Genomic DNA, 16,315 nt, shown 5'->3' on the forward strand with positions numbered 1-16,315 from the left:
CAGTGATATGTAACCAGAGGTAGAGAGGTTCTTACCCAGGTGATAGACTAGATCAGGTTTATATTCCAGTGATATGTAACCAGAGGTAGAGAGGTTCTTACCCAGGTGATAGACTAGATAAGGTTTATATTCCAGTGATATGTAACCAGAGGTAGAGAGGTTCTTACCCAGGTGATAGACTAGATAAGGTTTATATTCCAGTGATATGTAACCAGAGGTAGAGAGGTTCTTACCCAGGTGATAGACTAGATAAGGTTTATATTCCAGTGATATGTAACCAGAGGTAGAGAGGTTCTTACCCAGGTGATAGACTAGATAAGGTTTATATTCCAGTGATATGTAACCAGAGGTAGAGAGGTTCTTACCCAGGTGATAGACTAGATAAGGTTTATATTCCAGTGATATGTAACCAGAGGTAGAGAGGTTCTTACCCAGGTCCTTGACAACGTCAGGTTCCAGATCCAGTAGAATCCTGTAAAATGCTGATTTCACTCTTGTTGTGTCTTCTGCTTCTTCTAGGGCCAAGAACAACAGTCTCATCTGGTCCTGGCTGGTCCTGGCAGCACTGATCTGAGAGTTCATCTCATCAGGGATCAAGTCCTTCTGGTGCAGCTCAGATGCTATGGATTTCCCCTTGGAAACCATATGAATGAGGTGATCCTTATGTCTGGTCACAAACAGGGCATCACCTAGACAGGTTAGATGTAGAGTTATATACTGTAGAACAAGAGGACATTACTAGTCAGGTTAGATGTAGAGTTATATACTGTAGAACAAGACAAAACCATGAGGTCTGTGATTAACAGTTGACCCATCAGTATTATAGTAATAAACCATGAGGTCTGTGATTAACAGTTGACCCATCAGTATTATAGTAATAAACCATGAGGTCTGTGATTAACAGTTGACCCATCAGTATTATAGTAATAAACCATGAGGTCTGTGATTAACAGTTGACCCATCAGTATTATAGTAATAAACCATGAGGTCTGTGATTAACAGTTGACCCATCAGTATTATAGTAATAAACCATGAGGTCTGTGATTAACAGTTGACCCATCAGTATTATAGTAATAAACCATGAGGTCTGTGATTAACAGTTGACCCATCAGTATTATAGTAATAATCATAATCTCTTTATGTGAAACTCTAACAAGACAACAGCCCACTTACGTAGTTCTTCCAATCGTTGTCTTTGCTCCTCTGTAGACAAAAGACAACAAATGTGTAAAAGCACAATAGTAAAAAGTACAATAATAATTAATAATCATTAAAAGCCTGGATGTCTGTTCCACTCGGTAATCTAATTAGCATAATGCTAAACTAAACTCTGACTTTAGTGTCTGGGGGTCTAAAAGGTATTTCACCCGTTTTGCTCTACAAGCTTCACACTGGTACCTATATATAGTTATATCCTGATCTAATACAGGACTGAAGGTAACCTGGTATAAATGAATAGAGTCTAATGGACAGGATATGGGTCATTCCTAGTTATATCCTGATCTAATACAGGACTGGTCTGAAGGTAACCTGGTATAAATGAATAGAGTCTAATGGACAGGATATGGATCATTCCTAGTTATATCCTGATCTAATACAGGACTGGTCTGAAGGTAACCTGGTATAAATGAATAGAGTCTAATGGACAGGATATGGGTCATTCCTAGTTATATCCTGGTCACCCCTCAGAGCCTGGTTCCTCTCTACCCAGTACAGCCAGTAGAGGACTGGTCACCCCTCAGAGCCTGGTTCCTCTCTACCCAGTACAGCCAGTAGAGGACTGGTCACCCCTCAGAGCCTGGTTCCTCTGGTCTAACCAGTACAGCCAATAGAGGACTGGTCACCCCTCAGAGCCTGGTTCCTCTGGTCTACCCAGTACAGCCAGTAGAGGACTGGTCACCCCTCAGAGCCTGGTTCCTCTGGTCTATCCAGTACAGACAGTAGAGGACTGGTCACCCCTCAGAGCCTGGTTCCTCTGGTCTACCCAGTACAGCCAGTAGAGGACTGGTCACCCCTCAGAGCCTGGTTCCTCTGGTCTATCCAGTACAGCCAGTAGAGGACTGGACACCCCTCAGAGCCTGGATCCTCTCTACCCAGTACAGCCAGTAGAGGACTGGTCACCCCTCAGAGCCTGGTTCCTCTGGTCTACCCAGTACAGCCAGTAGAGGTTCTTACCCAGGTGATAGACTAGATAAGGTTTATATTCCAGTGATATGTAACCAGAGGTAGAGAGGTTCTTACCCAGGTGATAGACTCGATAAGGTTTATATTCCAGTGATATGTAACCAGAGGTAGAGAGGTTCTTACCCAGGTGATAGACTAGATAAGGTTTATATTCCAGTGATATGTAACCAGAGGTAGAGAGGTTCTTACCCAGGTGATAGACTAGATAAGGTTTATATTCCAGTGATATGTAACCAGAGGTAGAGAGGTTCTTACCCAGGTGATAGACTAGATAAGGTTTATATTCCAGTGATATGTAACCAGAGGTAGAGAGGTTCTTACCCAGGTGATAGACTAGATAAGGTTTATATTCCAGTGATATGTAACCAGAGGTAGAGAGGTTCTTACCCAGGTGATAGACTAGATAAGGTTTATATTCCAGTGATATGTAACCAGAGGTAGAGAGGTTCTTACCCAGGTGATAGACTAGATCAGGTTTATATTCCAGTGATATGTAACCAGAGGTAGAGAGGTTCTTACCCAGGTGATAGACTAGATCAGGTTTATATTCCAGTGATATGTAACCAGAGGTAGAGAGGTTCTTACCCAGGTGATAGACTAGATAAGGTTTATATTCCAGTGATATGTAACCAGAGGTAGAGAGGTTCTTACCCAGGTGATAGACTAGATAAGGTTTATATTCCAGTGATATGTAACCAGAGGTAGAGAGGTTCTTACCCAGGTGATAGACTAGATAAGGTTTATATTCCAGTGATATGTAACCAGAGGTAGAGAGGTTCTTACCCAGGTGATAGACTAGATAAGGTTTATATTCCAGTGATATGTAACCAGAGGTAGAGAGGTTCTTACCCAGGTGATAGACTAGATCAGGTTTATATTCCAGTGATATGTAACCAGAGGTAGAGAGGTTCTTACCCAGGTGATAGACTAGATCAGGTTTATATTCCAGTGATATGTAACCAGAGGTAGAGAGGTTCTTACCCAGGTGATAGACTAGATAAGGTTTATATTCCAGTGATATGTAACCAGAGGTAGAGAGGTTCTTACCCAGGTGATAGACTAGATAAGGTTTATATTCCAGTGATATGTAACCAGAGGTAGAGAGGTTCTTACCCAGGTCCTTGACAACGTCAGGTTCCAGATCCAGTAGAATCCTGTAAAATGCTGATTTCACTCTTGTTGTGTCTTCTGCTTCTTCTAGGGCCAAGAACAACAGTCTCATCTGGTCCTGGCTGGTCCTGGCAGCACTGATCTGAGAGTTCATCTCATCAGGGATCAAGTCCTTCTGGTGCAGCTCAGATGCTATGGATTTCCCCTTGGAAACCATATGAATGAGGTGATCCTTATGTCTGGTCACAAACAGGGCATCACCTAGACAGGTTAGATGTAGAGTTATATACTGTAGAACAAGAGGACATTACTAGTCAGGTTAGATGTAGAGTTATATACTGTAGAACAAGACAAAACCATGAGGTCTGTGATTAACAGTTGACCCATCAGTATTATAGTAATAAACCATGAGGTCTGTGATTAACAGTTGACCCATCAGTATTATAGTAATAAACCATGAGGTCTGTGATTAACAGTTGACCCATCAGTATTATAGTAATAAACCATGAGGTCTGTGATTAACAGTTGACCCATCAGTATTATAGTAATAAACCATGAGGTCTGTGATTAACAGTTGACCCATCAGTATTATAGTAATAAACCATGAGGTCTGTGATTAACAGTTGACCCATCAGTATTATAGTAATAAACCATGAGGTCTGTGATTAACAGTTGACCCATCAGTATTATAGTAATAAACCATGAGGTCTGTGATTAACAGTTGACCCATCAGTATTATAGTAATAAACCATGAGGTCTGTGATTAACAGTTGACCCATCAGTATTATAGTAATAATCATAATCTCTTTATGTGAAACTCTAACAAGACAACAGCCCACTTACGTCGTTCTTCCAATCGTTGTCTTTGCTCCTTCTCTGTAGACAAAAGAAAACAAATGTATAAAAGCACAATAGTAAAAAGTACAATAATAATTAATAATCATTAAAAACCTAGATGTCTGTTCCCACTCGGTAATCTAATTAGCATAATGCTAAACTAAACTCTGACTTTAGTGTCTGGGGGTCTAAAAAGGTATTTCACCCGTTTTGCTCTACAAGCTTCACACTGGTACCTATATATAGTTATATCCTGATCTAATACAGGACTGAAGGTAACCTGGTATAAATGAATAGAGTCTAATGGACAGGATATGGATCATTCCTAGTTATATCCTGATCTAATACAGGACTGAAGGTAACCTGGTATAAATGAATAGAGTCTAATGGACAGGATATGGGTCATTCCTAGTTATATCCTGGTCACCCCTCAGAGCCTGGTTCCTCTCTACCCAGTACAGCCAGTAGAGGACTGGTCACCCCTCAGAGCCTGGTTCCTCTGGTCTACCCAGTACAGCCAGTAGAGGACTGGTCACCCCTCAGAGCCTGGTTCCTCTCTACCCAGTACAGCCAGTAGAGGACTGGTCACATCTCAGAGCCTGGTTCCTCTGGTCTACCCAGTACAGCCAGTAGAGGACTGGTCACCCCTCATAGCCTGGTTCCTCTGGTCTACCCAGTACAGCCAGTAGAGGACTGGTCACCCCTCAGAGCCTGGTTCCTCTGGTCTACCCAGTACAGCCAGTAGAGGACTGGTCACCCCTCAGAGCCTGGTTCCTCTAGTCTACCCAGTACAGCCAGTAGAGGACTGGTCACCCCTCAGAGCCTGGTTCCTCTGGTCTACCCAGTACAGCCAGTAGAGGACTGGTCACCCCTCAGAGCCTGGTTCCTCTGGTCGACCCAGTACAGCCAGTAGAGGACTGGTCACCCCTCAGAGCCTGGTTCCTCTCTACCCAGTACAGCCAGTAGAGGTTCTTACCCAGGTGATAGACTAGATCAGGTTTATATTCCAGTAATATGTAACCAGAGGTAGAGAGGTTCTTACCCAGGTGATAGACTAGATAAGGTTTATATTCCAGTGATATGTAACCAGAGGTAGAGAGGTTCTTACCCAGGTGATAGACTAGATAAGGTTTATATTCCAGTGATATGTAACCAGAGGTAGAGAGGTTCTTACCCAGGTGATAGACTAGATAAGGTTTATATTCCAGTGATATGTAACCAGAGGTAGAGAGTTTCTTACGCAGGTTGAAGACAAGGTGAGGTTCCAGATCCAGTAGAATCCTGTAAAATCCTGTTTGGCTGTTTCACAATCGGACACCTCGGCGTGCAAATGATTATTTAATGTCTGTACCATCAGAACTGTTTGAGCTAGAAACTATTTGGACCCCGTAGTAAAAAGGTAAAACTCTCCTGAACATGTTGTGATCTACAACGACAACAAGCTGAATGTCTAATGGACAGGATATGGATCATTCCTAGTTATATCCTGATCCAATACAGGACTGAAGGTAACCTGGTATAAATGAATAGAGTCTAATGGACAGGATATGGGTCATTCCTAGTTATATCCTGATCTAATACAGGACTGGTCTGAAGGTAACCTGGTATAAATGAATAGAGTCTAATGGACAGGATATGGATCATTCCTAGTTATATCCTGATCTAATACAGGACTGAAGGTAACCTGGTATAAATGAATAGAGTCTAATGGACAGGATATGGGTCATTCCTAGTTATATCCTGATCTAATACAGGACTGGTCTGAAGGTAACCTGGTATAAATGAATAGAGTCTAATGGACAGGATATGGGTCATTCCTAGTTATATCCTGATCTAATACAGGACTGGTCTGAAGGTAACCTGGTATAAATGAATAGAGTCTAATGGACAGGATATGGGTCATTCCTAGTTATATCCTGATCTAATACAGGACTGAAGGTAACCTGGTATAAATGAATAGAGTCTAATGGACAGGATATGGGTCATTCCTAGTTATATCCTGATCTAATACAGGACTGGTCTGAAGGTAACCTGGTATAAATGAATAGAGTCTAATGGACAGGATATGGATCATTCCTAGTTATATCCTGATCTAATACAGGACTGGTCTGAAGGTAACCTGGTATAAATAAATAGAGTCTAATGAACAGGATATCGGTCATGGGACCAGTCAGAGATCAGGTTAAACTCACCTTCAGTATGTTTAATATCTCTGACTGAGGGACTCTTAATGATGACACATCAAGGTTAAACTCACCTTTCATATGTTTTCTCCACCAGTAGACACCACCAGCTGAAGCTGTAAGAACTACAACAGCTGCTGCTAGTAGACCAACAATCAACCCTACGTGTGATTTAGGAAACACGTCATCTGAAACAGAGAAGCCATGTCAAACCATTACAACACTACATATATACTGTACAGGAAGTAAAGCATCATTTATAAATACAGTACTACTGAAAACAGACCAATCAGGTCATCCCTTAGGAAACCGTCCTCCACTAACTAGTCTAACTAACTAGAGGTCTCAGGTATTTGGGTTAACCAATGAAGACCTCACCTGGGACATGAATCTCTGTCTCCTTCAGGTGGTTGATCTCCGTCTGATTAACTCTACAGGTGAACCTGTTGGTGTCAGTCTGGTTCACGGTGACATGTCGTCTCACAGTGTAGAGGCCCTCTGGGTCCCTGTGTCTCTCTGGAGGTCCATCAGCAGGGAGGATGGTTCCAGAACTGTCCAGCCACTCCATCTCAGGTTCAGGAAACCAGCCTCCAGACTCACACTTCAGGACCACCCCCCCGCCTTTGGTTCCAATAATAGAGGTCACTGGCTGAGATACAGCACCTACACAGATACAAGATAAAACAGATCACTGGCTGAGATACAGCACCTACACAGATAAAACAGATCACTGGCTGAGATACAGCACCTACACAGATACCAGATAAAACAGATCACTGGCTGAGATACAGCACCTACACAGATACAAGATAAAACAGATCACTGGCTGAGATACAGCACCTACACAGATACCAGATAAAACAGATCACTGGCTGAGATACAGCACCTACACAGATACAAGATAAAACAGCTCACTGGCTGAGATACAGCACCTACACAGATACCAGATAAAACAGATCACTGGCTGAGATACAGCACCTACACAGATACAAGATAAAACAGAGATCACTGGCTGAGATACAGCACCTACACAGATACCAGATAAAACAGATCACTGGCTGAGATACAGCACCTACACAGATACCAGATAAAACAGATCACTGGCTGAGATACAGCACCTACACAGATACCAGATAAAACAGATCACTGGCTGAGATACAGCACCTACACAGATACCAGATAAAACAGATCACTGGCTGAGATACAGCACCTACACAGATACCAGATAAAACAGATCACTGGCTGAGATACAGCACCTACACAGATACCAGATAAAACAGATCACTGGCTGAGATACAGCACCTACACAGATACCAGATAAAACAGAGATCACTGGCTGAGATACAGCACCTACACAGATACCAGATAAAACAGATCACTGGCTGAGATACAGCACCTACACAGATACCAGATAAAACAGAGATCACTGGCTGAGATACAGCACCTACAGATACAGGGTTCATACACATGTTGACAGATGTAATTTCATGACTTCTCCATGACTAAACAAAATGTCCATGTTCAACAGTTGGTGGTGTCTCTATGTAGATATAGAAAAGTAAGTGTAATGTGGTATCAACACTGGGAAGCTGCTCTCTAATCTTATGTACCATCTCCTGTCATTGATCAAGGCACTTAACCCCCCCAAAGTAGAATACCCGTTAGGCTACTGTATAAAACTCATGTGGTCAACCCTCAGTCAGCAGAGATACTGGGTGGTCAACCCTCAGTCAGCAGAGATACTGGGTGGTCAACCCTCAGTCGGGAGAGATACTGGGTGGTCAACCCTCAGTCGGGAGAGATACTGGGTGGTCAACCCTCAGTCTGGAGAGATACTGGGTGGTCAACCCTCAGTCAGCAGAGATACTGGGTGGTCAACCCTCAGTCAGCAGAGATACTGGGTGGTCAACCCTCAGTCTGGAGAGATACTGGGTGGTCAACCCTCAGTCTGGAGAGATACTGAGTGGTCAACCCTCAGTCAGCAGAGATACTGGGTGGTCAACCCTCAGTCAGCAGAGATACTGGGTGGTCAACCCTCAGTCTGGAGAGATACTGGGTGATCAACCCTCAGTCTGGAGATACTGGGTGGTCAACCCTCAGTCTGGAGAGATACTGGGTGGTCAACCCTCAGTCTGGAGATACTGGGTGGTCAACCCTCAGTCAGCAGAGATACTGGGTGGTCAACCCTCAGTCTGGAGAGATACTGGGTGGTCAACCCTCAGTCGGGAGAGATACTGGGTGGTCAACCCTCAGTCAGGAGAGATACTGGGTGGTCAACCCTCAGTCTGGAGAGATACTGGGTGGTCAACCCTCAGCCAGGAGAGATAATGGGTGGTCAACCCTCAGTCAGCAGAGATACTGGGTGGTCAACCCTCAGCCAGGAGAGATACTGGGTGGTCAACCCTCAGCCAGGAGAGATACTGGGTGGTCAACCCTCAGTCTGAAGATACTGTGTGGTCAACCCTCAGCCAGGAGAGATACTGGGTGGTCAACCCTCAGTCAGCAGAGATACTGGGTGGTCAACCCTCAGCCAGGAGAGATACTGGGTGGTCAACCCTCAGCCAGCAGAGATACTGGGTGGTCAACCCTCAGCCAGGAGAGATACTGGGTGGTCAACCCTCAGTCAGCAGAGATACTGGGTGGTCAACCCTCAGCCAGCAGAGATACTGGGTGGTCAACCCTCAGTCAGCAGAGATACTGGGTGGTCAACCCTCAGTCTGGAGAGATACTGGGTGGTCAACCCTCAGCCAGGAGAGATACTGGGTGGTCAACCCTCAGCCAGGAGAGATACTGGGTGGTCAACCCTCAGCCAGCAGAGATACTGGGTGGTCAACCCTCAGCCAGGAGAGATAATGGGTGGTCAACCCTCAGTCAGCAGAGATACTGGGTGGTCAACCCTCAGTCAGCAGAGATACTGGGTGGTCAACCCTCAGCCAGGAGAGATACTGGGTGGTCAACCCTCAGTCAGGAGAGATACTGGGTGGTCAACCCTCAGCCAGCAGAGATACTGGGTGGTCAACCGTCAGTCTGGAGATACTGGGTGGTCAACCCTCAGTCAGCAGAGATACTGGGTGGTCAACCCTCAGTCAGGAGAGATACTGGGTGGTCAACCCTCAGTCAGGAGAGATACTGGGTGGTCAACCCTCAGTCAGCAGAGATACTGGGTGGTCAACCCTCAGTCTGGAGAGATACTGGGTGGTCAACCCTCAGTCTGGAGAGATACTGGGTGGTCAACCCTCAGTCTGGAGAGATACTGGGTGGTCAACCCTCAGTCTGGAGAGATACTGGGTGGTCAACCCTCAGTCTGGAGATACTGGGTGGTCAACCCTCAGTCTGGAGAGATACTGGGTGGTCAACCCTCAGTCAGGAGAGATACTGGGTGGTCAACCCTCAGTCAGCAGAGATACTGGGTGGTCAACCCTCAGTCTGGAGAGATACTGGGTGGTCAACCCTCAGTCTGGAGATACTGGGTGGTCAACCCTCAGTCTGGAGATACTGGGTGGTCAACCCTCAGTCTGGAGATACTGGGTGGTCAACCCTCAGTCTGGAGAGATACTGGGTGGTCAACCCTCAGTCAGCAGAGATACTGGGTGGTCAACCCTCAGCCAGCAGAGATACTGGGTGGTCAACCCTCAGTCAGCAGAGATACTGGGTGGTCAACCCTCAGTCTGGAGAGATACTGGGTGGTCAACCCTCAGTCTGGAGAGATACTGGGTGGTCAACCCTCAGTCAACAGAGATACTGGGTGGTCAACCCTCAGTCTGGAGAGATACTGGGTGGTCAACCCTCAGTCTGGAGAGATACTGGGTGGTCAACCCTCAGTCTGGAGAGATACTGGGTGGTCAACCCTCAGTCAGCAGAGATACTGGGTGGTCAACCCTCAGTCTGGAGAGATACTGGGTGGTCAACCCTCAGTCAGCAGAGATACTGGGTGGTCAACCCTCAGTCAGGAGAGATACTGGGTGGTCAACCCTCAGCCAGGAGAGATACTGGGTGGTCAACCCTCAGTCAGGAGAGATACTGGGTGGTCAACCCTCAGTCTGGAGATACTGGGTGGTCAACCCTCAGCCAGGAGAGATACTGGGTGGTCAACCCTCAGCCAGCAGAGATACTGGGTGGTCAACCCTCAGTCAACAGAGATACTGGGTGGTCAACCCTCAGCCAGGAGAGATACTGGGTGGTCAACCCTCAGTCAGCAGAGATACTGGGTGGTCAACCCTCAGCCAGGAGAGATACTGGGTGGTCAACCCTCAGTCTGGAGATACTGGGTGGTCAACCCTCAGTCTGGAGAGATACTGGGTGGTCAACCCTCAGTCTGGAGAGATACTGGGTGGTCAACCCTCAGTCAGCAGAGATACTGGGTGGTCAACCCTCAGTCTGGAGATACTGGGTGGTCAACCCTCAGTCAGCAGAGATACTGGGTGGTCAACCCTCAGTCTGGAGAGATACTGGGTGGTCAACCCTCAGTCTGGAGATAATGGGTGGTCAACCCTCAGTCAGCAGAGATACTGGGTGGTCAACCCTCAGTCAGCAGAGATACTGGGTGGTCAACCCTCAGCCAGGAGAGATACTGGGTGGTCAACCCTCAGCCAGGAGAGATACTGGGTGGTCAACCCTCAGCCAGGAGAGATACTGGGTGGTCAACCCTCAGCCAGGAGAGATACTGAGTGTGCAGGCTTTTGATCAAGCCCTGCTCAAACACATCAATGTGGTTTGTTAGAGGGGGACTGGAATAAAAGCCTGCACACCCATCATCTCTGCTAGAGGATGGTGGACCACCCATTATCTCTGCTGGAGGACGGTGGACCACCCATTATCTCTGCTGGAGGACGGTGGACCACCCATTATCTCTGCTGGAGGACGGTGGACCACCCATTATCTCTGCTGGAGGACGGTGGATCACCCATTATCTATCCTGGAGGACGGTGGACCACCCAGTATCTCTCCTGGAGGACGGTGGATCACCCATTATCTATCCTGGAGGACGGTGGACCACCCATTATCTATCCTGGAGGACGGTGGACCACCCATTATCTATCCTGGAGGACGGTGGACCACCCATTATCTATCCTGGAGGACGGTGGATCACCCATTATCTATCCTGGAGGACGGTGGATCACCCATTATCTATCCTGGAGGACGGTGGATCACCCATTATCTATCCTGGAGGACGGTGGATCACCCATTATCTATCCTGGAGGACGGTGGACCACCCATTATCTATCCTGGAGGACGGTGGATCACCCATTATCTATCCTGGAGGACGGTGGACCACCCATTATCTATCCTGGAGGACGGTGGATCACCCATTATCTATCCTGGAGGACGGTGGATCACCCATTATCTATCCTGGAGGAAGGTGGATCACCCATTATCTATCCTGGAGGACGGTGGATCACCCATTATCTATCCTGGAGGACGGTGGACCACCCATTATCTATCCTGGAGGACGGTGGACCACCGTTGATGTAAAACATTGCAACATTACAACCAAATACACTTTATGCCTTTAGAAATAATTTGCTCATTCAATATATCAAAGATCAAATGGCTATGGTGGCTACACATCGTTTTATTCAACTATAGCAAGTCCATGTTCTTCATGAAATGAACCTTTTCTAGTTCAGTAATTTATCTTAGCTGCCTAAGAAGTTTACCTTGCAGGCTGACTAGCATCTATTGAGTTGCAATGTCCCATACATTGGATGGCCAAATCAACTGGAAGTATCTACAAAACAAGTTTTGAAGCCACAATATTTTTTCCAAAAATTAATGTCCACAATTCACAAATTATTATTTTGATTCACATGATTCGATTCAATTGAACTGAATACAATGAAGTCAATCATTAGTTTTGTCGAAAATAAATGAATAATACAATTAATCACTGTAGGTGTATATATGCTTGCAGAACAATTCTACCCTTGTTTTTGGAGAAAAAACAATTCTAAACATTTTTCACAAAATGCATATAATTTATAACATCTCAGACACAGTCAAGCACACACACAGATCCTGCATCTCTACCCTTGGAAAGTACAATCAAACAGTCACAATATGCAAACTTACAAATATATATATACTGCTCAAAAAAATAAAGGGAACACTTAAACAACACATCCTAGATCTGAATGAATGAAATAATCTTATTAAATACTTTTTTCTTTAGATAGTTGAATGTGCTGACAACAAAATCACACAAAAATAATCAATGGAAATCTAATTTATCAACCCATGGAGGTCTGGATTTGGAGTCACACTCAAAATTAAAGTGGAAAACCACACTACAGGCTGATCCAACTTTGATGTAATGTCCTTAAAACAAGTCAAAATGAGGCTCAGTAGTGTGTGTGGCCTCCACGTGCCTGTATGACCTCCCTACAACGCCTGGGCATGCTCCTGATGAGGTGGCGGATGGTCTCCCATCATGAGATGAGGCAGGGTTGATGAGCAGGTAGTGATGATGCTGGTTTGGAAGTCATGAACAGAACCCTGCAGCACTCCAGTATTAACAGAAAGATGGTCAGAAGTCATGAACAGAACCCTGCAGCACTCCAGTATTAACAGAAAGATGGTCAGAAGTCATGAACAGAACCCTGCAGCACTCCAGTATTAACAGAAAGATGGTCAGAAGTCATTAACAGAACCCTGCAGCACTCCAGTATTAACAGAAAGATGGTCAGAAGTCATGAACAGAACCCTGCAGCACTCCAGTATTAACAGAAAGATGGTCAGAAGTCATGTCATCAACCTGAATACATTGTGATGTAACACTGAGATAATCATTAAACCAGCAACAGCTTTACTTGAAAAACATCAATAATTCACTGTGTCAAAAGCCTTGGACAAATCAATTAACAAAGCAGCACAACGCTGTTGACTATACAATACCTTCTCTATAGTATGTATTACTATCAGTACATAGTAACTACTGTGAGTCAACAGCAGGTAGTAGGAATATTAGGACACTACAGCAGGTAGCAGGAATATTAGGACACAGCAGTGTGACAGTGTGGGAGGTTTTGATGTGTGAGGAGTGTGTTGTAAAGGCTGTGTGCTGAGCAGCTGAATACATGATCTATAACAGAGGAAGGACTGATGAGGGAGGAAGACCAGCTGAATACATGATCTATAACAGAGGGAGGAAGACCAGCTGAATACATGATCTATAACAGAGGAAGGACTGATGAGGGAGGAAGACCAGCTGAATACATGATCTATAACAGAGGGAGGAAGACCAGCTGAATACATGATCTATAACAGAGGAAGGAAGACCAGCTGAATACATGATCTATAACAGAGGGAGGAACGATGAGGGAGGAAGACCAGCTGAATACATGATCTATAACAGAGGGAGGAACGATGAGGGAGGAAGACCAGCTGAATACATGATCTATAACAGAGGAAGGAATGATGAGAGAGGAAGACCAGCTGAATACATGATCTATAACAGAGGAAGGAAGACCAGCTGAATACATGATCTATAACAGAGGAAGGAATGATGAGGGAGGAAGACATGTTGATATTTTAGCAGCCAATCATTTAGCCAGATTTACCAATACAACCTCTGATCACATCTCCAGTATTCATGACTCACCAACAAGGAGTTGAACGGTGGTTTCCTTCACCTGGCTGGTCAGTGTTGGAATGAAGCACATATAGCTTCCAGCATCAGAGAGAGTAACTCTGGTCAGCTTTAAGGAGACGTTGCCGTTCTTCAGTTCTTCATTAAACATTGATGTCCTTCCCCTGTAGGATGGAGACTGGTCCTCATTGGAGTCTCGACCATCACGGTAAAGATGGACGTTTTCTGTTGTCAGGTTCAATCTTGTCCACCTCACTATCATGGTCTCAGCACTGGCTTTGGGTTTCAGGGAACATGGTAGAATGATGTCATCACCAGCTAAGGCATCGACTGGGTCAGCCGGTCCAACAACCTGAACCTCAGACGACCCTGGAGAAAAACAGATGACACCCAGTTAAAGATACCTGGTAACTTCCTGTTGTTCCATGGATTCTAGCTAGAGGTCGACCGATTAATCGGAATGGCCGATTAATTAGGGCCGATTTCAAGTTTTCATAACAATTGGAAATCGGTATTTTTGGACGCCGATTTGGCCCATTTTTTTTTTATACCTTTATTTAACTAGGCAAGTCAGTTAAGAACACATTCTTAATTTCAATGACAGCCTAGGAACAGTGGGTTAACTGCCTTGTTCAGGGGCAGAACGACAGATTTTTACCTTGTCAGCTCAGGGATTCAATCTTGCAACCTTACGGTTAACTAGTCCAACGCTCTAACCACCTGCTTTACATTGCACTCCACGAGGAGCCTGCCTGTTACGCGAATGCAGTAAGAAGCCAAGGTAAGTTGCTAGCTAGCATTAAACTTATCTTATAAAAACAATCAATCAATCATAATCACTAGTTAACTACACATGGTTGATGATATTAATAGTTTATCTAGCCTGTCCTGCGTTGCATATAATCGCTTAGGTACACGTTGCTCCAACCATAAACATCAATGCCTTTCTTTAAAATCAATACACAAGTATATATTTTTAAACCTGCATATTTAGTTAATATTGCCTGCTAACATGAATTTCTTTAAACTAGGGAAAATGTGTCACTTCTCTTGCAAACAGAGTCAGGGTAAATGCAGCAGTTTGGGCCGCCTGGCTCGTTGCGAACTGTGAAGACTATTTCTTCCTAACAAAGACAGCAGACTTCTCCAAACGGGGGATGATTTAACAAAAGTGCATTTGCGAAAAAATCCCAATCGTTGCACGACTGTACCTAAGCATAAACATCAATGCCTTTCTTTAAAATCAATACACAGAAGTATATATTTTTAAACCTGCATATTTAGCTAAAAGAAATCCAGGTTAATAGGCAATATTAACCAAGTGAAATTGTGTCATTTTGCGTTCATTGCACGCAGAGTCAGGGTATATGCAACAGTTTGGGCCGCCTGGCTCGTTGCGAACTAATTTGCCAGAATTGTACTTAATTATGACATAACATTGAAGGTTGTGCAATGTAACAGGAATAACGTTTTGTTTTCGAGATGATAGTTATCGGATTCGACCATATTAATGACCTAAGGCTCGTATTTCTGTGTGTTATTATGTTATAATTAAGTCTATGATTTGATAGAGCAGTCTGACTGAGCGATGGTAGGCAGCACCAGGCTCGTAAGCATTCATTCAAAATAGCACTTTCGTGCGTTTTGCCAGCAGCCCTTCACAATGCATTGCGCTGTTTATGACTTCAAGCCTGTCAACTCCCAAGATGAGGCTGGTGTAACCCATGTGAAATGACTAGCTAGTTAGCCGGGTGCGCGCTAATAGCGTTTCAAACGTCACTTGCTCTGCATGGGTAACGCTGCTTCGAGGGTGGCTTTTGTCGATGTGTTCCTGGTTTGAGCCCAGGTAGGAGTGAGGAGAGGGACGGAAGCTATACTGTTACACTGGCAATACTAAAGTGCCTATAAGAACATCCAATAGTCAAAAGTATATGAAATACAAATCGTATAGAGAGAAATAGTCCTATAATTCCTATAATAACTACAACCTAAAACATCTTACCTGGGAATATTGAAGACTCATGTTAAAAGGAACCACCAGCTTTCATATGTTCTCATGTTCTGAGCAAGGAACTTAAACGTTAGCTTTATTGCACTTTTACTTTCTTCTCTAACACTTTGTTTTTGCATTATTTAAACCAAATTGAACATGTTTCATTCTTTATTTGAGGCTAAATTGATGTTATTGATGTATTATATTAAGTTAAAATAAGTGTTCATTCAGTATTGTTGTAATTGTCATTATTACAAATAAATAAAAGTAAAAAAATCAGCCGATTAATCGGTATCGGGTTTTTTTGGTCCTCCAATAAAGGGTATCGGTATCGGCGTTGAAAAATCATAATTCTGGCTATTATGACACCATTCACTCCTATGTGAAGACTCAATAGTGAATTGAAGTCAAATGAAGTCAGTT

General features: G+C 44.4%; 1 protein-coding gene across 17 annotated transcripts in view; it reads right to left on the reverse strand.

The window, feature by feature from the left end:
• LOC106599065 (flagellar attachment zone protein 1) overlaps nucleotides 1–16,315 on the reverse strand; it is a 112,896-nt gene that overhangs the window by 94,975 nt on the left and 1,606 nt on the right. For 15 of the 17 annotated variants that reach the window (XM_045711814.1, XM_045711808.1, XM_045711809.1 and 12 more), the window contains exons 2-8: nucleotides 13,912–14,268; nucleotides 6,693–6,977; nucleotides 6,389–6,502; nucleotides 4,138–4,170; nucleotides 3,298–3,555; nucleotides 1,174–1,203; nucleotides 432–689 (exon numbers count right to left, since the gene is read on the reverse strand). In XM_045711814.1, coding sequence (XP_045567770.1) covers nucleotides 432–689; nucleotides 1,174–1,203; nucleotides 3,298–3,555; nucleotides 4,138–4,170; nucleotides 6,389–6,502; nucleotides 6,693–6,977; nucleotides 13,912–14,268 — 1,335 coding nt within the window. The remainder of the gene's footprint in view (nucleotides 1–431; nucleotides 690–1,173; nucleotides 1,204–3,297; nucleotides 3,556–4,137; nucleotides 4,171–6,388; nucleotides 6,503–6,692; nucleotides 6,978–13,911; nucleotides 14,269–16,315) is intronic. The other 2 variants (XM_045711820.1, XM_045711824.1) reach the window with 2 other exon arrangements.

Source organism: Salmo salar, unplaced genomic scaffold (genome assembly GCF_905237065.1).
Source record: "Salmo salar unplaced genomic scaffold, Ssal_v3.1, whole genome shotgun sequence".
NCBI lineage: Eukaryota > Metazoa > Chordata > Actinopteri > Salmoniformes > Salmonidae > Salmo > Salmo salar.